Raw genomic sequence first — 21,706 nt, forward strand, 5'->3', positions numbered from 1 at the left:
AAATCCTTCAAAATAAAGTATTTTTCCTTCTCTTATTAGCCTACCCGTTTCTCTACATTTTTGTTTCACTGTTTGCTGAACAGCCTTCTCTCATTAGCCTACCTGTTTCTCTACATATTTCTGTTTCACTATTTCCTCTCTATTTTCTTCATGTTATCATATTTTTGTTTTCCTTTTGACTTGTCGCTGCACGTGATCTTATATGTTAACAACACAAATAATCACCCAAGATCGGATTCACATCATTTGATCTTTGCGTGATTCCAAGGCTTGAATAGGGTCACGTCAAATATTTTTACAAGTTGACTGCATATCAGATTCAGATCTTGGAGTTATCCCAGGTCTGTCCTGATTAACTAATATCACATTAGTTGATCTTTCTCTATTTTCTTCTTTGTTTCACACTGTCTGTTTATATCCCAGAGTCATTGTTAGAAAGTGACTTGGAATACATTGGGTTCAATAATGAACCCATACTTATGCACGTGGAGTGCAAATATACCCATTAAAGGGAAACAACATAAGCACATAATGTGCTAACACATAAAACCCATAAAAAGGGAAAAATATGACATAAAGTCATAAGTTGCATATCATTGAAGAATAATGGAGAAGGGGTAAAAACCCCATTACAATGGAGCATAAGCTCCCTCAAGAATACGAAATACAAAGGGGAAATCCCCTATTTATAAGCATGAAAAGGGACCACCTTGGGGGCTCCCAAAGGGGACGTTGGAGAGCCCCCAACGGTCACATTTGTGACCGTTGGGGGCTCCCAACGTCACTTTTGGGAGGCCCCCAATGTGGTACGAAATCCAAAAATATAAAAAACAAAAAATAAAAATAAAACAAAAATTACAATGCATATTCCAATTGGAATATGCATAAAATGCTAATTTACAAGAATACCCTTGAGGGTATTTTAGGAAGATAAAATATATATATTTATATATATATAAATAGAGATATGTATACATATATATATATATATATGTATACGTATCTTTATATATATATATATATATAAATATATATATGTACATTTAAGGATCAACATATTTTAACACCCCCCCTCAATCTTTGCGGGGAAACGAAAAGATTGAACAAAGGGCAAGACTCCAAGAGGCTCCGGCAAAGATGCAATGGAACTTGAAAAGGCCTTCCTTTTATTGTCTTCAAATTTCCCGAACTATCCAGGGTACTTCTCTTTGTCCTATCTCCAAGATCCTGTGAAACAACAACAAAGAAACAAGTAAAACAAATCTTTGTACTTTTATTCAAATGGAACATTTCTAACTAGCACAGGTTAGAAGAGATGCAAATTATGCAAAAATGACACCAAAGTTTCAAAATCATATATCATGTTTAAAACAAAATGAGCGGAAGCAAATTATGCAGAAATAAATTGCAAGAATGCATAACGCATTCATAAGGTCCAACTTTGGACAAATATAACCCCATAATGGGGAATAACAAAATGGTCCACTAAGGGACACCACAATAAGCCTACGAAGAGGCATGATATACATAAACATTATTGAATGAGGGCCCAAAAAGGCGATAAAGAGCATATGCATATACTTATCATGAAATGAATTAATACTCAAAGAACTCATTAATGAACATGCTTCAAACATGTAATGAAGTGCCAAACAAGAGAAACAAAGTCTTCAAGCATACTTTAGGCAAAATAAACCCAAGAGTTCACAAGGTTTTAAAATCATTTATGAAAGACATACTTAATACACATTTTGCATATAAGGGTGGCAAAAACCATAAGCACTTAATATATAGATTAAATGCTAAGAAATCAACTTTATATGCATATCAAAAATATGATTTGCTTGAAAAAACACAAGTCATGAATGAAATTTTGCAAATTTCAACAATAGTTTATCCATTACAAACATCTTCCTCATTAGTCCTCCAAAGCCCATAAATCAAGTGTATAAGCTACTAGATCAAGAATATAAAGCCATTAAAGGCCAAAAACACACACAAAGGTGTGTAAAAGAACCTCTTGTCTACATATAATAATACTTGAAATAAGTGCATCTACGACAAGAACAAGAGAATACATGCCAACATGGACTAAAAAGTATCTCTTGTCTACGTAAAAAATACACTTAAAACCAAGTATGTTCTGCTACTAGAACAAGAGTAATAAGCCAACCATTGGCTAAAACATAATACATCTCTTGTCTACATATGATAGCACTTGAAATGAGTGAAATAAGCCAATCATGGGCATACATCTTAAGCGACTAGAACAAGGACACAAACGCCAACATAGGCTAAAAATCATACACCATGGTGTGAATCAACGTGCATTGTCTACATATAAAAACACTCAAGACAAGTGTATTCAGCTACTAGACCAAGAGAGCAAAAGCCAACAAAGGGCTAAAAACACACGAAGGTGTAATAAAATTCTTGTCTACATATGATGACACTTAGATAATGGGCATAAAAGGAAAAGACTTTTGAGGCAATAAACTTGTAATGAAAATAAACCTCGAATAAAACAATACTCCTTTTAAAATGAATTCTCATAACAATAATATGCATGTAAAAAATATCTTCAACAAGATACTATAATCGATAAAATAAAATTCTTGAGAACAAATGTGTGAACATACACACACCAAGAACACTTAGAATACTTGTGCAAAATCATAAGAACACAAAATCATAAATGTGCAAATGCACTCATAAGATTCATAAACAAGAAAAGGTTGGGCAATAATCCCAAAACCCTTGATTTTTAATATACCTTAAAACATTTAAGGTTTTAAAACACCATATGTCAATCACATTTACATAGAAGCATCCATAATATCAATGGCCACAAAAGAAAAAATGAGTGACACACTCATAATTAGAGATCATACAACAAATCATTTTAGAGTCCCAAGGTGCCCATAACTCACCTCAACAACCATCTATAATATGGAAGGTGGACAAACTAAAATGATATAACACGAGGTGCCCATAACTCACCTCAACAAACATCTCTAATATAACAATAATAAGGCCAAATAAAAGATGCATTAAATAACATGTGATGGACAAATATAAATGCCACAAAAAGGCAATAAACACTTAAGGAATAATTTTTCAAAGAAAAGAGGACCGATTAATAAAAATGAATCAAAAGGTCCAATAATCAATAATGTTCTTTATAACAACAATTTTGCATAAACACAAATTATGCTTAATCTTCAAACAAGTCATTTATACCAAAAAGGACTTATTAAGCAATAAACACAACAACATAAAGAATTCATCAAGACAATCAAGCTTTTAATCAAAGAAATCATAAGAACCGTAATGGTTCACAAAGAAGGCTTTAACACAATACTCAAGGAATGAATATTTAAAACACTTTAAAATTTATAAATTTGGGATTAAATCCCATACAACAAATTTTTTTTTTTAAAAACCTTTGATTGTGATGAGATATGCGGAAACATTCAAACTGCTAAAAGCACTTACAATGATTTAAAAAGGACTCAATATCTAAATTCATTATATTTTTCCCAAAAATAAATGTGCATAAAGGCTCCATAATGCAAAAATGTCTACGAAGAGACAATACACATGTGAGCACAAAAGGCTTTGTAAAAGATGTGCACGAAGGCACTCATACAATACTTGAACAAATACACACCAATGTGTAAACAAACATGCACTAAGGCATGTATTTCATAAAAAAGAGGGAATGCATACAAGCGCAAATATTTGAGAAACAAATGTGCACAAAACACAAAAATACACAAAAGTGAGCAAGTATGCACTTTATAAAAAGAGCAATGCTTGAAATTCTCAAACTTTAACAATTGCAATTGAGGACAAAGAAAACCATATTATGGCCAATGTAGGCATTTTTAAAATATGTTATTAAGAGGTTTCGAAACCTTATGAAAAATACAAACCAACAAGTTTATAAAGATGAAAAATGAAATCATTTATACCAAAAGGATGCAAAAGATGAACTATGCACTCTATGTAGTGTGAGAAATTCCTTTTAAAAAAATCTTTCCTAATGGTTTATCATAAACAATTTTTCAAAAAAGAAACATTGAAAAACTTTTATGAGTTCTTATAAGTTATCATTAACAAGAACTACTTTAGGATTCAACAAAGATTTTTAGATGTGAGAGATTTTCATATAAGGATTATATCAAATTTTTCAAAAAATGCACTAAAATTCATAATCAAAAGAGGAACTCAAATCAAATTAGGGTTCATATGAGAGTTAAGAAATTTTAAACAAAGATCATTACTTTAGCAAGAAATCATATATATAATTTTAAAAATTAACTTATAGGTCAATCATGAGATAGTTATGTAAGAATTATAAATCTCACATAATTGAAGGTAATTTTAAAAAAACATAAATTGCTATTATATGCGATGAGTAGTTCGATAAACACAAATTATATATTTGAACAACAAACGAGTTCACCAAATTTGAGGGAGATAATTTTAAAATATACGAGCATACAAAATGTGAAAAGACATAATTCAACTATCATAACTATTAAACGAACAAACTATATGCAAGAAACATATTTTCAAATGCATAATATTTTAAGAAAAAGGATACATACTGAATAACTTCAAAGCAAAAAGGAAGAGCAATGAATACTTCACCATTTCTTGAGCGACACGCTTTCCGTTGCACCAAAGGACAACCCCATCGTGACCTCGCTTTGATACCATGTTAGAAAGTGACTTGGAATACATTGGGTTCAATAATGAACCCATACTTATGCACGTGGAGTGCAAATATACCCATTAAAGGGAAACAACATAAGCACATAATGTGCTAACACATAAAACCCATAAAAAGGGAAAAATATGACATAAAGTCATAAGTTGCATATCATTGAAGAATAATGGAGAAGGGGTAAAAACCCCATTACAATGGAGCATAAGCTCCCTCAAGAATACGAAATACAAAGGGGAAATCCCCTATTTATAAGCATGAAAAGGGACCACCTTGGGGGCTCCCAAAGGGGACGTTGGAGAGCCCCCAACGGTCACATTTGTGACCGTTGGGGGCTCCCAACATCACTTTTGGGAGGCCCCCAATGTGGTACGAAATCCAAAAATATAAAAAACAAAAAATAAAAATAAAACAAAAATTACAATGCATATTCCAATTGGAATATGCGTAAAATGCTAATTTACAAGAATACCCTTGAGGGTATTTTAGGAAGATAAAATATATATATTTATATATATATATAAATAGAGATATGTATACATATATATATGTATACGTATCTTTATATATATATATATATAAATATATATATGTACATTTAAGGATCAACATATTTTAACAGTCATAAGTCCATATTCCCTCATATTCTGAAATTACACACGTTAATTTCAAAGTAACGTGTCTCTTTGATCAAATTCTAATTCAGAACAGGTTCTTACTGCATAGTTCTGGTTTTCTGCCTCTGCTTTATCATTCAAATAGTAAAAAAAATAGGCTGGCAGCAGAATTTTCTGATATTAAGTTTTTGTTCTAATTTTCATTAGATTTCAACCGCAATTGGGTCCTTGTCGTAAAGTCATTTTCTTATTTCTTATCTCTTCTTATATTTTTGGTTTCGATAGAATATGGACTCATTTCCTCACTCTCAGTTTGGTCTTTCCTCAAACTTTCTTAGTCAACTCGTGTCTGAAAAACTGAACAATTCCAATTTTCTAACTTGGAAGCGACAAATCATTTCATTCATAAGAAGTCAGGACCTTTCTGGACATCTAGATGGCTTTGTTCTTGTTCCTCCATAGTTCATATCACAAGAAACAAAGAATGATGAGGGAGATCTTTCTATTACCTTTGTCAGAAATCCAGAATACGTATCTTGGATGAAGCGAGATCAGGCGTTGGTTGCCTATATCACTTCTACATTATCACAGGAAGTGTTTGTGGCAATTTCAGATGATTGTTCTACAATGCAATTATGGCATCGATTGGTTCATATTCTCAAGTTTCTCAGGCCAGAATATTATTTTTGAAGAAAGAGTTTCAAATGTTAAGAAAGGACTCCATGACCATCATGGAGTACTTGAACAAAATGAAGACCATTACAGATCAACTGGCCATCGTGGGATGCGCAGTTAGTGACAAAGATATGGTGCAGCAGACTTTGAGTGGGTTGGGATCGGATTATCATATAATGGTTACTTCCTTATTGTGTTTGTCAAAGTTACCTGCTTTTAAAGATCTTCGTGCCAAGCTTTTGCAGTATGAGATGACCCTAAAGGGATTTTCTGAAGATACTCATTCTCAAGGTGGAGCACACACTGTTCTTGCCACAGGAGTTGCATATGGGCGAGGACGTGGTAGATATGATTTTCGAGATAGAGGGAGTCAAGAAAGAAATGGACAAGGAAGTCGTGGAATATTACCTACACCTAATATTCCTCCCAGTGGGCAAAGGCAAAGATCAATACCGACCTGTTTTCTATGCAATAAAATGGGGCATATCAAAGCAAATTGTTGGTTCAATCCTCAAAATAAAGATAAACGGCCAGAGATAAGCAAGGGGTCAGATAAATTGAAGAACAGTGACGAAGTCAAAGAGTTGTTACTCTCTGCTCTAGCTGAATTGAACTTAAAGCAAAATGATCAGGGCACTTGGTATGTCGATTCTGGTGCAGCCACTCATGTCACTAGTGATGTTGGTAAGCTCCTAACTCATGTTCCCTATATGCTGGTAAAAATAGTATAGTCACTGGAGATGGGTCTCACCATCGTATTTCTCACATTGGAAACTTTGTCATACCTATGTCTACTTCTTCCCTTGCTATTTCAAATGTCATTTATGCTCCGAATATCAAGAAAAATCGTGTTTTTGTCTCTAAGCTTGTTGATGACATCAATGCCTTAGTTGAGTTTACTCCTTTTTCTGTTCGTGTCAAGGATCTCCACACGAGAGAAATGTTCGCTGAAGGAAAGCGACAAGAGAATATGTACGTGTTTCAAGAGAATCCTTCCACTTTGAAGCTCGCATCATCATCTTCTTCAGCTTTTTCTAAAAATGTTTTTAGCCTTTCTGAGTGTAATAAGCCAAATCTTTGGCATGGTCGTTTGGGTCATTGTAGTAGTCGTTTTATTGAAAAGCTTGTTTCTAGCAGTCTTATTCCCAAGTCAAGTCTAAATTTAAATGTCGATGATAAGAAATGTTCTAGTTGTCTTCAATGTAAGAGTCATGTCCTTCCATTTCATTATATTAATAAAAGAGCTTCAAAGCCTTTTGAAATTATTTGTTCTAATGTTTGGGGTCCGGCTCCAGTTCCCTCCATGTTTGGCATCAGGTATTACCTCATTTTTGTTGATAGCTATTCTCGGTATACATAGATCTTCTTTATGAAATGTAAGTCTGAAACATTCAAGTTATTTTAGAATTTTCATTCCTTTGTTGAAAATAAATTCTCTGATAATATCCTTTGTTTCCAATGTGATGGAGGGGGTGAATTCTCCTCAAATGACTTTATTAAATTTCTCCAGACAAATGGAATACGCAGGAAGGTGTCTTGTCCTCATACACCTCAACATAATGGGATTGCGGAACGCAAGCATCGCCATATTGTCGAGAGTGCCATGAGCATGTTGCATGATAGTAACCTTCTGGTTACCTTCTGGGCAGAGGCCTTTCATTCAGTCGTTCATATCATAAATCGATTGCCCATGAATATCTTGAAAAACAAATCACCATACCTTTCCTTACATGGTGTTCATCCAAATTATCATGATTTGCGAGTATTCGGGTGTGTATGTTATGTTCATGTTGACAGTTCAATGTGACACAAGTTTCAGGATAAGGCCTTAAAGTGCAGATTTGTAGGGTATGTTGATGATTATAAAAGGTACAGATGCTATAATCCCGTGAGCATTATCCAGGAATGTTGTATTTGATGCATTGAATTTTGATCACAAGGTTGACACCCTTCCTGAAATTGAAGTTTATCACCCCTGGTTGAACTCTGACCTCTTCTCTAGTGTTAATGATGTTTGTCCTTCAGAATGTAATAAAAGAGATGAGGGAAACATGTCTGATGTTGTACAGACGACTCAGGAAAGTGTCATTTCTGATCCACTCTTGCCTCCCGAAAGGTATAAAGGCATTGTTTACTCTCGACGTGAGAAGGAGATTCTTCCTAATTCTAATCAAGAGATGAATTCTTCTTCTGCTTCTAGAAGATCCACTCGACCCCGACATCCTATTGATAGATAGGTAAGTTATGAGAATTTCACTATGGATTTTCAACTCTTCTTAACCTATCTAGGTAAGGAAGATCAGCCCACGACTTTCTATCAAGCAGCAAATTCTATGCGATGGATTGAAGCTATGAATGAAGAAATGGAGGCTCTTCATGAATGTGGCACTTGGGAGATTGTTTCTAGACCACATAATCGAAATGTAGTTGGGTCCAAGTGGGTGTACAAAATAAAGTATAAGTCGGATGGTACTATTGAGCGATATAAGGCTAGGATAGTTGCCAAGGGATTCACCCAGGAGCAAGGACAAGATTATGATGAGACCTTCAGTCCGGTTGTAAAAATGGGTACTATTTGAATCATATTATCATTGGCTATTGAATATCAGTGGATTATCAGTCAACTGGATGTAAAAAATGCATTTTTACATTGAACTCTAAAGGAAGAAGTGTACATGGAACAACCCACTGGGTATGCAGAAGGGAACTCCAGAGAATATGTGTCGATTAAAGAGAGTTATATATGATTTGAAGCAAGCCTCTCGATCTTGGTTTGACAATTTTTCTCTTAAAATAGAGAAATATGGTTTTAGTCGTTCGCTTCTTGATCATTCTCTTTTCATATTCAAATGTAACGACACAATTACCTTATTATTGATATATGTAGATGACATAATCATTACAGGTAACTCTGATGAACACATTGAGCAGGTCAAAGAACTCCTGAACCATAGGTTCAAGATGAAAGACCTTGGTAAACTGCGATATTTTCTTGGAGTAGAAGTTGACAGAACTATTGAAGTCATGACACTTACCCAACATAAGTATACCATTGATGTTCTCAGCAAAGCAGGTATGAAAGATTGCAAGCTTCTAAGCACACCCAGTGTACTTCATCACAAACTCAGTTCCAGAAATGGCGATTTGTATGAGGATCCTACAGGATATCGCAGGATACTGGGGATGCTTCAATATCTCACTTTTACTCGCCCTGATATTGTCTATTCAGTCAATCAGGTATCTCAGTTCATGCATGAACATCGTATTGGACATATGGAAGTTGTTAAACGTATTCTTCGATATTTGAAGGGAACTATTGGGGATGGTCTTTTGTACAAAAAGAGTATGAATGAACATAACATGCATGAACTTCTTGTTTACACAGATGCAGACTGGGCAGGAGATCCAGATGAGCATAGGTCAGTGTCAGGATACTGTATTTTCGTTGGCCTAAATCTTGTCTCTTGGAGCAGTAGAAAACAAAGAGCTATTGTCAGATCAAGCACAAAAGCTGAATACAGATCAATGGCAGCTGCTACAGCTGAAGTAACATGGATTAGACATTTGTTGACAGAAGTAGGATAATCAATATCTAAATGTATTCTCCCATGTGACAATCAAAGTGCCATTAACATGTCATTCAATCCTATCTACCACAGTCGTGCCAAGCATATTGAAATTGATCAACATTTTGTAAGACAGAAAGTCGAAGAGAAGGAAATTGAACCAGAATTTGTTCGAACTACTGATCAAGTTGCTGACTTGTTTACCAAAGGGCTTATCAAGGACCGATTCTGGATGTTGAAAGGCAAGTTGTTCATGGTTCAAAACCATGTACAACTTGAGGGAGGATGAAAAGAAGCTTGTATTCACGACTGGGTCTGGATCTTATCCAAACCCAATTTGAGTTCATCTAATTAGCACTCTAATTAGCACATGTTCATTAAAGGCACTAATGGCATATTGTAATTTACATTTGTTGTATGATGGGTATTTTCGTACCCTAGTAATTGTAACAACATATATTTAATGGGAAGTCCAATACCATAGTCGGCTATTGGGAAAATTCTGCAGCTTTCTTTTCTCTCACATTCGGTGTCTGCTCTTGTGTATGAAACAGGGAACCACGATTTCTATCATGTTTCACGTTGGACGTGGTAAAATGGGATTTGACCTAATTATATTGTGCAATTATACTTAATTATTATTCCTTTTTATGAATGAATGTCATGGATGTGAATGAATAAATGAATGTCATGCATGTGAATGAATCAATGAATGTCATAGATATGAATGAATGAATGAATGCTAAGTGAATGATTATTGTTGTAGATTTCCTTAAACCTCATTTTATAAATGATGGGAATCACACTTTACCTGTACAATTACAAACTTGATTTGTATTCTTCAAGTTTGGTTTTGGGTTTCCTACGAGAATGTGGTTAATGCTCTATAATATTACAGATATCATAGAGGATTACGCGAACGTCGAGCTACTGCAAACTCGAAGAGACTCTCTTACTCAGTATGATCCCAGGGAGATCCAAACTTTGTTTACATTTTTCAGGGTTGTAAAACATTAAACCTTACCGTTCTAGATAAGTACTCTTTTAATACTTGTAAATATTTTGGAATGAGATTTCCTTATGAATGTTGTTTTTTCTTTTATGCAATAATTGCGCATATGATTGTAAATTTCAAACTTTTACGTAACTCTTCAATTGTCTTAACCCTTAAATAAAATTCGTCTTCTGCATTTTTATAGGTGATGATCCCTAGAGTAATAACCTCAATCGGGTTGTGTCTAAGGTTGATTTCGTATTGTATCTGATACTGAGAGGCTAATATATGTTCGTGGTTGCGCTCAGGCGAGCCGTCCAATATTTGGAAGGGTTGGAATATGGCCATAGATGAACTCATTGACATATTATTCTTGAGTCCTGTAAAACTTTGTAATAATTGAAAATTTTTAAATATTCTCAAAAATTCTTGTTTTGAGAAAGTTTTAAAAATGTTTGATTTTTTAGGGACGTTATATCTATATATCAGAAGAAATACAAGGACAACTAGTTTTGAAGTTGAGGCACAAAGGGTAGCTAATAATAAAGTGGGACAAGAATCAAGAAACGTGGGCAATAACAAAGACACCATCAGCCCGTGTAATAAAACTATAACACAACCAAAGTTCAAAAGATCAAACAGGGTTAGACATTATGTTGATAGATGGGTAAGTTACTAAAATTTTAGCACAGATGATCAGTTTTTTCTTATGCAAACAGAAAAATAAGAACTGGTTTCTTATTCTCAAGCTATCCGAAATGAGTGGGTTGAAACCATGAACCATGAATGAAAGCTTTGCATGAATGTCAAACATAGGAAGTTGTTAAAAGGCCTCTAATAAGAATGAGACAAGATTTAAATGGGTTTATAACATTAAATATAAACCAAATGGAGGTCTAAGGCTCAACTTATTGCAAAGGGTCTCACGCAAGAATATGGTATGGATTATGATGAGACATTTAGCCATGTGATTAAAATGGGGATAATATGTATCATCTTGTCTCTAGAAGTAGATTATGGCTGGACGTTGAACCAACTTAATATTAAGAATGATTTCTTACATGAAGACTTAAAAGAAAAGGTCTATATGGAACAACCATAGGGATACACTGAAAATGATCCAGTTGAATACGTGTAAACATAAGAGGGTCATATATGGCCTAAAGCAAGCCTCTCATTCTTGGTTCGAGAGTTTTTCTTTGAAAATACTGAGACATGGCTTTTACAAATCTTCACTTGATCATTCTTTATTTATCCACAAAGGTAAGGGATACATGATTGTTTTGCGAAAGGTGAATGACATCATTATTCCAGGAAGTTCAAATAAACATATTCACGAAATAAATGAAGAGTTGAATAAGCATTTTAAAATGAAGGATCTTGGTTAGTTAAAATACTTCTTGGGAGTTGAGGTTGATAAAAGAAAAGAAGCTCTGGCCTTAACTTAGCATAAGTATACTATGAATCTCTTACGCAAAATAAGTATGTCTGATTGTAAGCTTTTGTTAACTCCCAACCCAATACACCAACAATTGAGTGTTAATGATGGAGAGTTATATAGTGATCCTACTGAATATAGGAGTATTGTTGGCATGTTGCAATATCTTACCTTCACAAGGCCAAATGTTGTGCATGTAATAAACCAAATGTCTTAATTCATGCGTCAACCAAGAGCAATCCATATGGAAGCAGTAAAGCAAATTCTCAAGTATTCGAAAGGCACCCTAGGGGATAGTTTGTTCTATAAGAAAAGAGATCATAAGGAAGATCTTATCATAGTTATAGCCTATTCGGATGTCGACTGGGCAGGAGATCTAAATGAGAGAAGATCAATTTCAGGATATTGCATATTTGTTGGAGGTAATCTAGTTTCTTGGTCCGGTCGTAAACAATGGGCTATAGCACGATCAAACACGAAAGCTGAATATCAAGCCACAGCAACAACAACCTCAGAGTTTATGTGGATTAGAAGCTTATTACATGAACTAGACGAGGCAGTCCCTAGATCAGTTTTATTTGCCATCAAAATCTCATTGAATCTTGTTTATCATAGAAAGACAAAGCACATACAAATTGATCAACACTTAAGTAAAATTAAAGATGGTGAACTTAAAGCAAGATTCATCGATTCAAAAAATCAAACTGAAGATCTCTTTACCAATGATTTGACAAAGCAAAGGTTTTTGTATTTGAAGTCCAAGTTGTCCATGGTGATGACCATGTACAACTTGAGGGAGGCTATTGAGAGATAACGATGTTGCATATAGGTCTAGACTCGGATCCAAACTCAGATCCAATACAGTTGACGTTATACCTTGTTTCCTTATTGTGTTGGGTTTCCTTGTTGTGGTGGCTTTCCTTGTATGTTAGGTCTCCTTGTAATTACTATTTGTAGAATTTGTATTATAGGCAACCACTTATATTGTTTTCTACATAATGCAATGGACAGAACTCATGATCCCTCATTGGGAATCGCGGAATAAGATCAGCAGCTCTAATCCCTAACGTCTTCACTTCTTCTTTGCCTATACTCTGGATCGTCGTAAGGTACCAATTCTAATAGTACGCACATATGTATATGAAGTAGCATTTTTGTAATACATCTAAATTTAAAGGTTTAAGAGCAACCAGTGAACATGATGACATTTTGTTAATATACTTAATTTAAAAATTATGTACAATTGAAATCATCATCAAATCAAAGTGAAGAATCTACCATCACATCAATCAAATAATAAATATTTACTTTTAGCATAGTTTTACTTTTTCACATTTGTATTGTAACTTGTAAGGACACTATTGTAATTGAGCGTCATCATCTTAAGTGGCATCAAGTGTTAAATGAAAGTATGAGACTATCATTAACTGTGACAGGTCATAGGACAAAAAAGAGAAAAAAGGGAATAATGTGTTGCGTTCTCTCTTTCATGCATGTCAGACAGCATTGACCGTGTCCACAACATGTCACAGCATAGTTGGCATCATACATCATGTCAAGTTGTATTTAGAGGAATACAAACTATGTTTGGCGTGTCCTTGTGAGAGGTGACAACCAAATTGCTAGAACCAGAGTATCTCAACCAGTGGTCTTTAGCTTCAGAATACCCCCACACTTGCCTTACTATTTTCTTTTTAGGAACCAAGATTCATGGGCAATAATAACTGAACTTGTTAACTTTTTTAAGATACATCTGGTTTTTCCAATTTAAATTTGTCTAGGATCTAGTTTATTTCTATAACTTTAAACGTGATAAAATGACATAAGAAAATCAAGTATCCAATCAAAACTAAATTCATAGTCATGATTATACATGTTAAAAGCACTAAATACATGCATAAGTACATGGCTAGGATACTGTAATACATATATAGAAGGAACTGCAAAACCATAACCAACATTAAGGGTGCATGTGTACTGTCAGTTTTATCATTTAAACCATTGGCATTTGTTGCTATAATGATTTCAATACATGCTAGAATGTGTGCAATGAAAGAATCCACTCCATGACAATATAAACTGACAGATAATAACTGAAGTGTTACTTGAATAATAGGATTTCATTCTTCTTTAAATATTCAAATACCCAACCTTTTACTTCATCAGAAATTTTTGGATTAATTGAAATAATAAACAATCAAAGATTTACAATCCTAAGAAAAGGTCATATATTAATCATGAAAGTCAGGCAAAAAGAACCCACTGTGTAATCCCAGCCATGTTTCTCAGCAAATGCTTTAGCAGACTCTTCACTGTCAAAACTAAGTCCTGCATCCCCAACATTGGCATATGGATCTCCAGTAGATGTCCATCCCATCAAAGGATTCTCCCACCTTCATAAAAAATGAGTGTTATTTTTACATTTATTTCGGCTGCAAATTTAGCAACAGGCCATGAGAAAAAGTTAAAAAGATAAACCTGGGTCTCTGCCATATGGAGACATCTATGCAGTACAGCATGAGCATGGGTATTATTTCAAAGGATGAGTACGGATAGGTAGCAGATCAATAGAAAAAAGAAATTAAAAAAATAAACGTGGATAGCAGAGTCATTACTGCAGTTAGCATAACAGACCCTTTATGAGTATGATCATGACATGAGCAATATATCTTTGGCTGCAGAACTTTTTGGTGAATTTGTAAATGAAAGGGTACCTTACACTAAAAAAGTTATATCTACTAAGATTGTGCATCTAATATAAATATATATATATATATATATATATTTATTTATTTATTTATAGTCAAATGTGACCATTGGGGGCTAGACCAACGGTCACATTTGGGATGAAGGCGTAGTTGTTGTTGTTGTTGTTATTTATAGTCAAATGTATGTAAACTGAAATACCCATCAGGGGTGTTTTGGTCATTTCACATTGTAATAGTGGTCAGCCCATTAGGTGCTGACTTTGTCTTTTTTATTTTTTTTATTTTTTTAAGTATTGAAACTTGTGACTGATGGGACAGCTCCAACTAGCCGTTGGAGCTGCTTCAAATGGTCACAAATGTGACTTTTGGGGACAAATGTGACCGTTGGGGGCTAGACCAACAACTAGTTGGGCTGCCCCCACTCTCCCTCTCTTGTTATAAATAAGGGTTCTCCCCTTGTATCCTTCAATGCTTTCTCAAGCATTAAAGCAAATATTTTTTATCCTCTTGACCTTTGTGTGAGTGATGTGCATTGACCCATAAGTGGTCCTTTGTGATTTCGTTGTGTTCTTGTAAGCCTATAAGAGGTACTCATTTGCTCTTGTTCTTATTTCATTACATGGTATCAAAGTCTTGGTGCTCTTGGGTTGTGATTCATTCGAAAAGGCCAAGAAGAAGGTTGTGAGATTGGTGGAGCATTTGTTTGTGGGATCGTTGCATTGGGAAACGCACCATCAAAGTTCTCTTTAACAAAATTCTTGCTACCTTCTCTTTTCTCTCTATCTTCTCTCTCTCATTATTGTAAAAATAGAGGATGAAAGAAAAGTGGTCGTCTCAATTTCTGTGATACTCAATGATACTATGTGATGTAGGCATCCATAGTGAAACATAAAATATGGGAAAAGGGTCTATGGGGTTTGGTTAATGGCACCGAAAGAGAGCCTAAACTTATACTCACCAAGATGAAAAAAGAAAATGAAGTGGCTCTTAAAAGGAGAAGAGATGTTTATGGTTATCACTGAATACGAGAAAAAATTGAAAGAATGGAGAATGGGTCATTTCAAGATAATTGGATGGCTCATCAATAGTGTTGACATCAAAAAATGCTCTACCTTAGTAAAATTTACTTTTGCTAGTGATGCATGTAAGTATCTTAAAAATATATATAGTCTCAAGGATATAGCTCACATATGCAATGTGCAAAATGAAGTGAGAACTATGACCCAAGAAGAGACGAGCATTAGGAAATATTACAATGCCCTCTCTCTTCTTTGAGATGAATTGGATCTCCTAGATCTAAAGTGGCATTACCCCCAAAGATGCAGAACTCCGTGAAAAACAAATTAGAACGAAGCATTTCTACCAATTTGTTAATGAGCTTAGACCTGAATTTGAAGAGACCAAATCGGCCCTTCTTCACAAAGGAGGTGTATCTACCATAGTTGAAATGCTTGAAGAATTAACTACGAAGGAAAATAGGTTGAAAAAACCCTCCTCTTCTAAAGAGGAAGAATGTGTGCTTGCTATGTCAAGGCCTGGTAATCCCATGAGGGCTTATAAGCCCCCTCACTTTGAAAGAAGTAATGAGAATGAAAGAAATTTCAATAATTATGAAAGGAGCCAAAACGATAAAAAAGGCGACCATGAATACAACAAGAGTGGCAAATTAATATGCTATCATTGTTATGAGCCGAGTTATATCAAGCTCTTTTGTCCTAAAAGAATAAGAGAACATCAAAGAGATGATAAGGTGGCTTCAATGAGACCATCTCTTGAAAGAAATGGTCTAGATGACTCCAAAAGCATCGGCTCATTATCTTTGGCACAACTCATGGAGGCATTACAACCAATGTTCAAGAATCATGTTTCTTCCCTCTCGGGCGTGGTCGTATCCACATGCATTCACCCTGGTAAGGCTTCTTGGATTCTTGATTCTGGCACTCTGAGATGACTAGATTCATTTTGATCTCATGTCCTCTCGGGAGAGGAAAGAGCGGTACAAGCCTCGTGGGACATGTTGTATTTCGATGGTTGAAGGCGCCTCTTGTCCCCGTCCTACAGAGGTTAGAGAACAGGTCTACCAATGAGTCTTAGGTGGTAGGACCACAGCATGACCAATTTTTTTCACCGGTGATTTTGGTTTGGTGTAGGCCAAGACCTGGGACCATGGGTCCGTTCTCCCAACCGCTGCACTGCAGGGTTGAATCGCTCGGGAAAGAACCAGTTAAGTCATAGAAAGGCGATAAAAAATACATACAATAATGAATACTCCTATAGTTATTTCTGAATGTCTATACTCACTTTTGTACCAGATGGGTTTGAATAACAAGAGAAACAATTAATTAGATTTTTAGGATAACTACTTTCATATGCATATTGTGAGCATGTAGAGGCTTATAAGGTTTTGCATGATTAATGCATATGAATAAAAAAAACATGTTTATAATTTGCTCATGTGATTTTGACATATTGTTACAAGCCAATGGCTTGGTTGATGCATGCGAGGTGCTTGTGTGTGTGAGGCATGCGGGAAGGGTCAAGACAAGACATGTTCCATTATTATATTTGAATGCAAAATGAATAAATGTCTGATAAATGACGTGAATTTGTAATTGAAACAATACATGCCTTAGTCATAAGTTGGACATGAGTGTGTTTCTTTTGAGCATAAAAAAAGTGAATGATGGCATTGAATGATAGATTGCATTTTTACTTCACTTTTGAGTATGCTATGAATTGTTAATTTCATACATTTATGCAAATGATTATCATGTATGTGAATGGTTATAAAACTGAATGCCATGAATTAAAATGAATGATTTTGAGTTTTAGTGTATACAAGTGATGTAATTATGAATGTCATGAAATGAATGATTGTTTATATGATTGAATATTATGTTCTTATTATGATCTGGATTCACTTGATTTTCATTTCTAAAATGATGGGAATTACACTTGATTGCATCATTTCAATTTAAATTGCATTCTTCAAGTTTAGTTTTGGTTTCCTACAGGCATGTGGTTGATGCCCTATAATATTTACAGATAACCTCGTGGAGGATTGAAGCAAAGTGTGGGTTGTTGCGTGGCTGAAGGCTCCACTCTTACCTACTACGATTCTTAGAGGGATCAAGCAAAAGTTTTGAGATAGTTAAAAACTTGTATACATTTTACTTTTTGTCTGAATCCTTACATTTAAAGAAGTGTAATATTTTGGAATGAGAACATTTTTAAATTTTGTCATTTCATTCCTGTTATGTTCTTGCATATGGTTTAGAACTTTAAATCTTTACATAACTTCTCAATTATCTCAAATCTTGATAGGTTTTGTCTTCCGCATTTCCTTTTTCACATGTGAAGAACCTTTAGAGTAATAGTCTCAATCAAATTGTGTCTACGGATTATTTCGTACTGGATCTGATATTGGAAGGCTAATATACACTCGTGCTTGCGCTCAGGTAGGCCGTCTAGTATTTGGAATGGTTGGAATGTGGTCATAGATAAACTTGTTGGCATATTACTTTCGGGAAATATGTGAATTGTTTGTATAACAAAAAAGTTTTTAATTTTTCTCAAAATTTGGGGTTTGGAAAAGTTTTAAAAAGGTTGGATTTTTAGGGATGTTACACTGCATCTGATATTTTTAAGGCTTTCATGCTATGTGATGCATCTGGAAGCCTGAAAACATCTTCATAATTCCAAGGCGACTATCTATAGTATGTTAAAAGAAAAATATGAACAACCTGAGAAAAGTAATATCACACTTAAAGAAACAAAACTGGTATGATGTGTATAACATGCATGGGAAGACACTATCAAATAGCTGTAAGAAAGATATACCACAGAATCCAGCTACAAAAATTGAAGGTAGCAGTTACTGGAAAGAAAGGATCATTACAACATACTTTTGTGTTGACAAGAAATTGATTTTCCACCTTCCAACTTTTCCAGATCCTTGTTGAGTTGCAGTACGAGCAGGTGAATAAATAACAACCTGCATATAAAAAGAACAATAAGGGCAAAAGATGCTTCTGTGCTATCAAGTAACAATCAACCTTAGTTATAAATGCAGCCCAGGGTCTAGCAAAATATAAAGGAAAAAGATGAGCAGGTTCAAGGCTGTTCATGATTATCAAAGCAAATATACAAACTGATTCACTTAGCTCGGTAGAGCATTAATGAAGATTCCAGAAAACAAAACCAAGAAAATGCATTAATCACATATAAAATGGCTTCACACAAATGAGAAAATATGGCCAGACTGAACCATCACATAGACTTGAGAAATTTTCCAAAAAAAAAATTAGATGCCATTGGCCTTCACATCTAAAATAATATAGTCATCGCTTTAAAGGAAAACAAGAAGGAAGATGTAAAGGATGGCCACATTTGGAGATGAGGTTGTGCCTTCTGATGGGAGGGAGCATGCTCACAAGGAAGACATGATCCAATTTCTTTGCCATTCATGCAAGTCTTTACATGTGGACATCAAAAACAAGCATCATAGAGGGGTATCACTTTTTAGGTCCTTAAATGTGTTGTCCTTCAAAAGCGATTGTTTACATTGCAGAGGGTGGCTTGAAGTTAAAGCAATTAGGACCCAATAATGTTGAAAGATTTCTTCAAAGGTTCTATAGTAGGTAAGAAATGATGAAAGGGAGAAGGCTTGGGGCAAAAAGAAAAAAGAAAAGAACACCAATCAGCTTAGTTTGTTCAGAGCTTAAGAATCTAGAAAGAAAAAGTAGATGTAAAATTTTCTTGGAAAAAGGTTTAAAGCGGCAAAATGCAAGAACTTCAAATGAAGAATGCACTCATGCTGGCATTTGCGACATAGGATGCTGATACTGTGTATAATCATCGAATATTGCAGTCATTTTGAATTAATTACATATTTAAGTTTTTCAAAAGTATGATATTCTGATAATCAAAAACTAAAGAGAAAATACTGCAATATCAATATATTTTTTGAGCAATTACGATATCTTGAATATTCTACTTTTTATTTATATGTATTGTTTAAGAATACCCAAGATTTTCCAAAGATTTGTTTAAGCCACCAACTTATGAAATCAGCATGATATTAAGTGGTGTCCAACGGTATTCTAATCAAGGGTATACTCAAGACTCAAATTAGAAAGGATACAAGGGAAGATTTGAAAAGATAACATTAGTTCTGTATTAGTGTCTTGAATCTGGATCGGATCCTTAAGATCCGGATCCAGTCACTTGTATGTCTAATTTCCATACGTCACCTATAAGGTGGATATGTTGTAATTTTTATTGTTGTTCAAGGGTAACTTTGTACCCTAATAAGTCTTGTAAGCTCTTTTTATATTCAATGAGAATGGACGCCCAGGGTGAAAGGGTTCCCCCTCTATTTCGTGCAGCCTCTTATCATCACTTTCTTTATTCCCTCTTCTACAGATAAAAGATTGGAGATCTGCAAATCTAACAAGATTTGCTAAGGACTACTAAATAAAGGCTTTATTGTAATTCGTATACATTACTACCAAGTTATAATTGTAAAACATTGTATAATGAATTATCGTAATCAAATCTTATACCCTAAACATGAATACACATCATCAAAGGACAACCCATAGAGATATTACGGGGCAGTCATTCTTCTAACGTATTATCCTTCTTCTTCTTCAGGGGTTGAATCTAATATTTACTAAAATTTACTGTATCCTTGAAGTAAACATTTGATGGTTGATGTCTTATTTACAGGTCTATTATATGGTGTAATTTATTAGTTTATTTAGTATTTGGTATTTTTAGTGTTCTAATCTTAGGCCCTTTTGATACATCGAATAGATATGTTTTTACAGCATAGTATGGTTGTTTTATTGTAGGTGTTATGCATTACTTTCTAATTGTTATATAGGATGACTTTAATTTTGCAGTTGCTCAAATATTCTTTTCTTTCTCTTGTGGTCAATTTCGTATTGATTTCTAAATAATTTTTAATTTTGTATATTTTCTAAAATTTAAAAATTCGTTTTGACACTGAATACCTTTTTCACGTATCTTATGGCATGACAGCATGACCATGTCAATGATTATTCCCCTGAAGATTCAACCTCTGCGAATGGTAAAGCCCTATGTACACCAATGTACGAATTGGCCAATCTCACATCAAAATACAACGTCCTAAGAAGAAGACAGTGCTCCTCCTAAATAGGTTCCGGAACTCCTCTTTAGACATGTCATTTGGAACATTTAAAGAAATTAAAAAAAAAAACTTGTTCTTGTTCCAACAACACAATGCCCCACCCGTGACTAACATAAGCCGATTATGGCATCTATCTTGAAATAACTATTTTCATTTAACTGGAAACTTGAATCCAAAAAATCATAATCAAACTGCATAATATATCTGTATTCGGATTTAGGGAAAGAAACAGAAACAAAATTAATTGGAGTATGCAAACCTCGAATTTTTTAAAAATCTTAAGAAACCTATCTTAAAGAACAAAAATCGATGGCAGTAGTGATCAAATGCGAAGAATGGAGGAGGAAAGCGTGGGTGTATGATAGGGTTGGGTACCCTTCTTCGGAGATGCTCTTCCGGAATGCCAGAGACGATCCCGATCTCGCCAGGCTTGAGCTCCACGAGAGATTCGGAGGAGAAGGATTTGCACCACCACGAGCGACACGAAGGAACAATTTGAGACGAGATGCGTCGTCGAAGCGCGCTCGACATGTTCGCCTCTCTCTCTCTCTCTCTCTCTCTCTCTCTCCAGTAAAAGGAGGACCCAATAACAATATGACGGGCTACCTATATAAAAATATGTATGTTGGGATCCATAACCACCGTTTTTGGACCTCAAAACCGATCCATAACCACCGTTTTTGGACCTCTTTATTCTAAAAAATATTTTTAGATAGGTTGCCCGTTATATTGTTAATAAAGAAATCGGCGTGCTGGTGACAAATAAGAACAACGAAAGACTATCAAAGGCAAAAATCTTAC

At 34.7% G+C, this 21,706-nt stretch overlaps 1 protein-coding gene across 1 annotated transcript in view; it reads right to left on the reverse strand.

The window, feature by feature from the left end:
* Positions 1-21,485, reverse strand: part of FRO1 (NADH-ubiquinone oxidoreductase-like protein) — an 82,444-nt gene extending 60,959 nt beyond the window's left edge. The window contains exons 1-3 of the mRNA XM_089998808.1: positions 21,281-21,485; positions 18,636-18,724; positions 14,286-14,415 (exon numbers count right to left, since the gene is read on the reverse strand). Of these exons, the coding sequence (XP_089854934.1) occupies positions 14,286-14,415; positions 18,636-18,724; positions 21,281-21,436 (375 nt within the window). The 5' untranslated portion in view covers positions 21,437-21,485. The remainder of the gene's footprint in view (positions 1-14,285; positions 14,416-18,635; positions 18,725-21,280) is intronic.
* Positions 21,486-21,706: the final 221 nt, after the last annotated feature.

The sequence above is a fragment of the Nuphar pumila genome, chromosome 1 (assembly GCF_984573655.1).
Source record: "Nuphar pumila chromosome 1, dmNupPumi1.hap1.1, whole genome shotgun sequence".
NCBI lineage: Eukaryota > Viridiplantae > Streptophyta > Magnoliopsida > Nymphaeales > Nymphaeaceae > Nuphar > Nuphar pumila.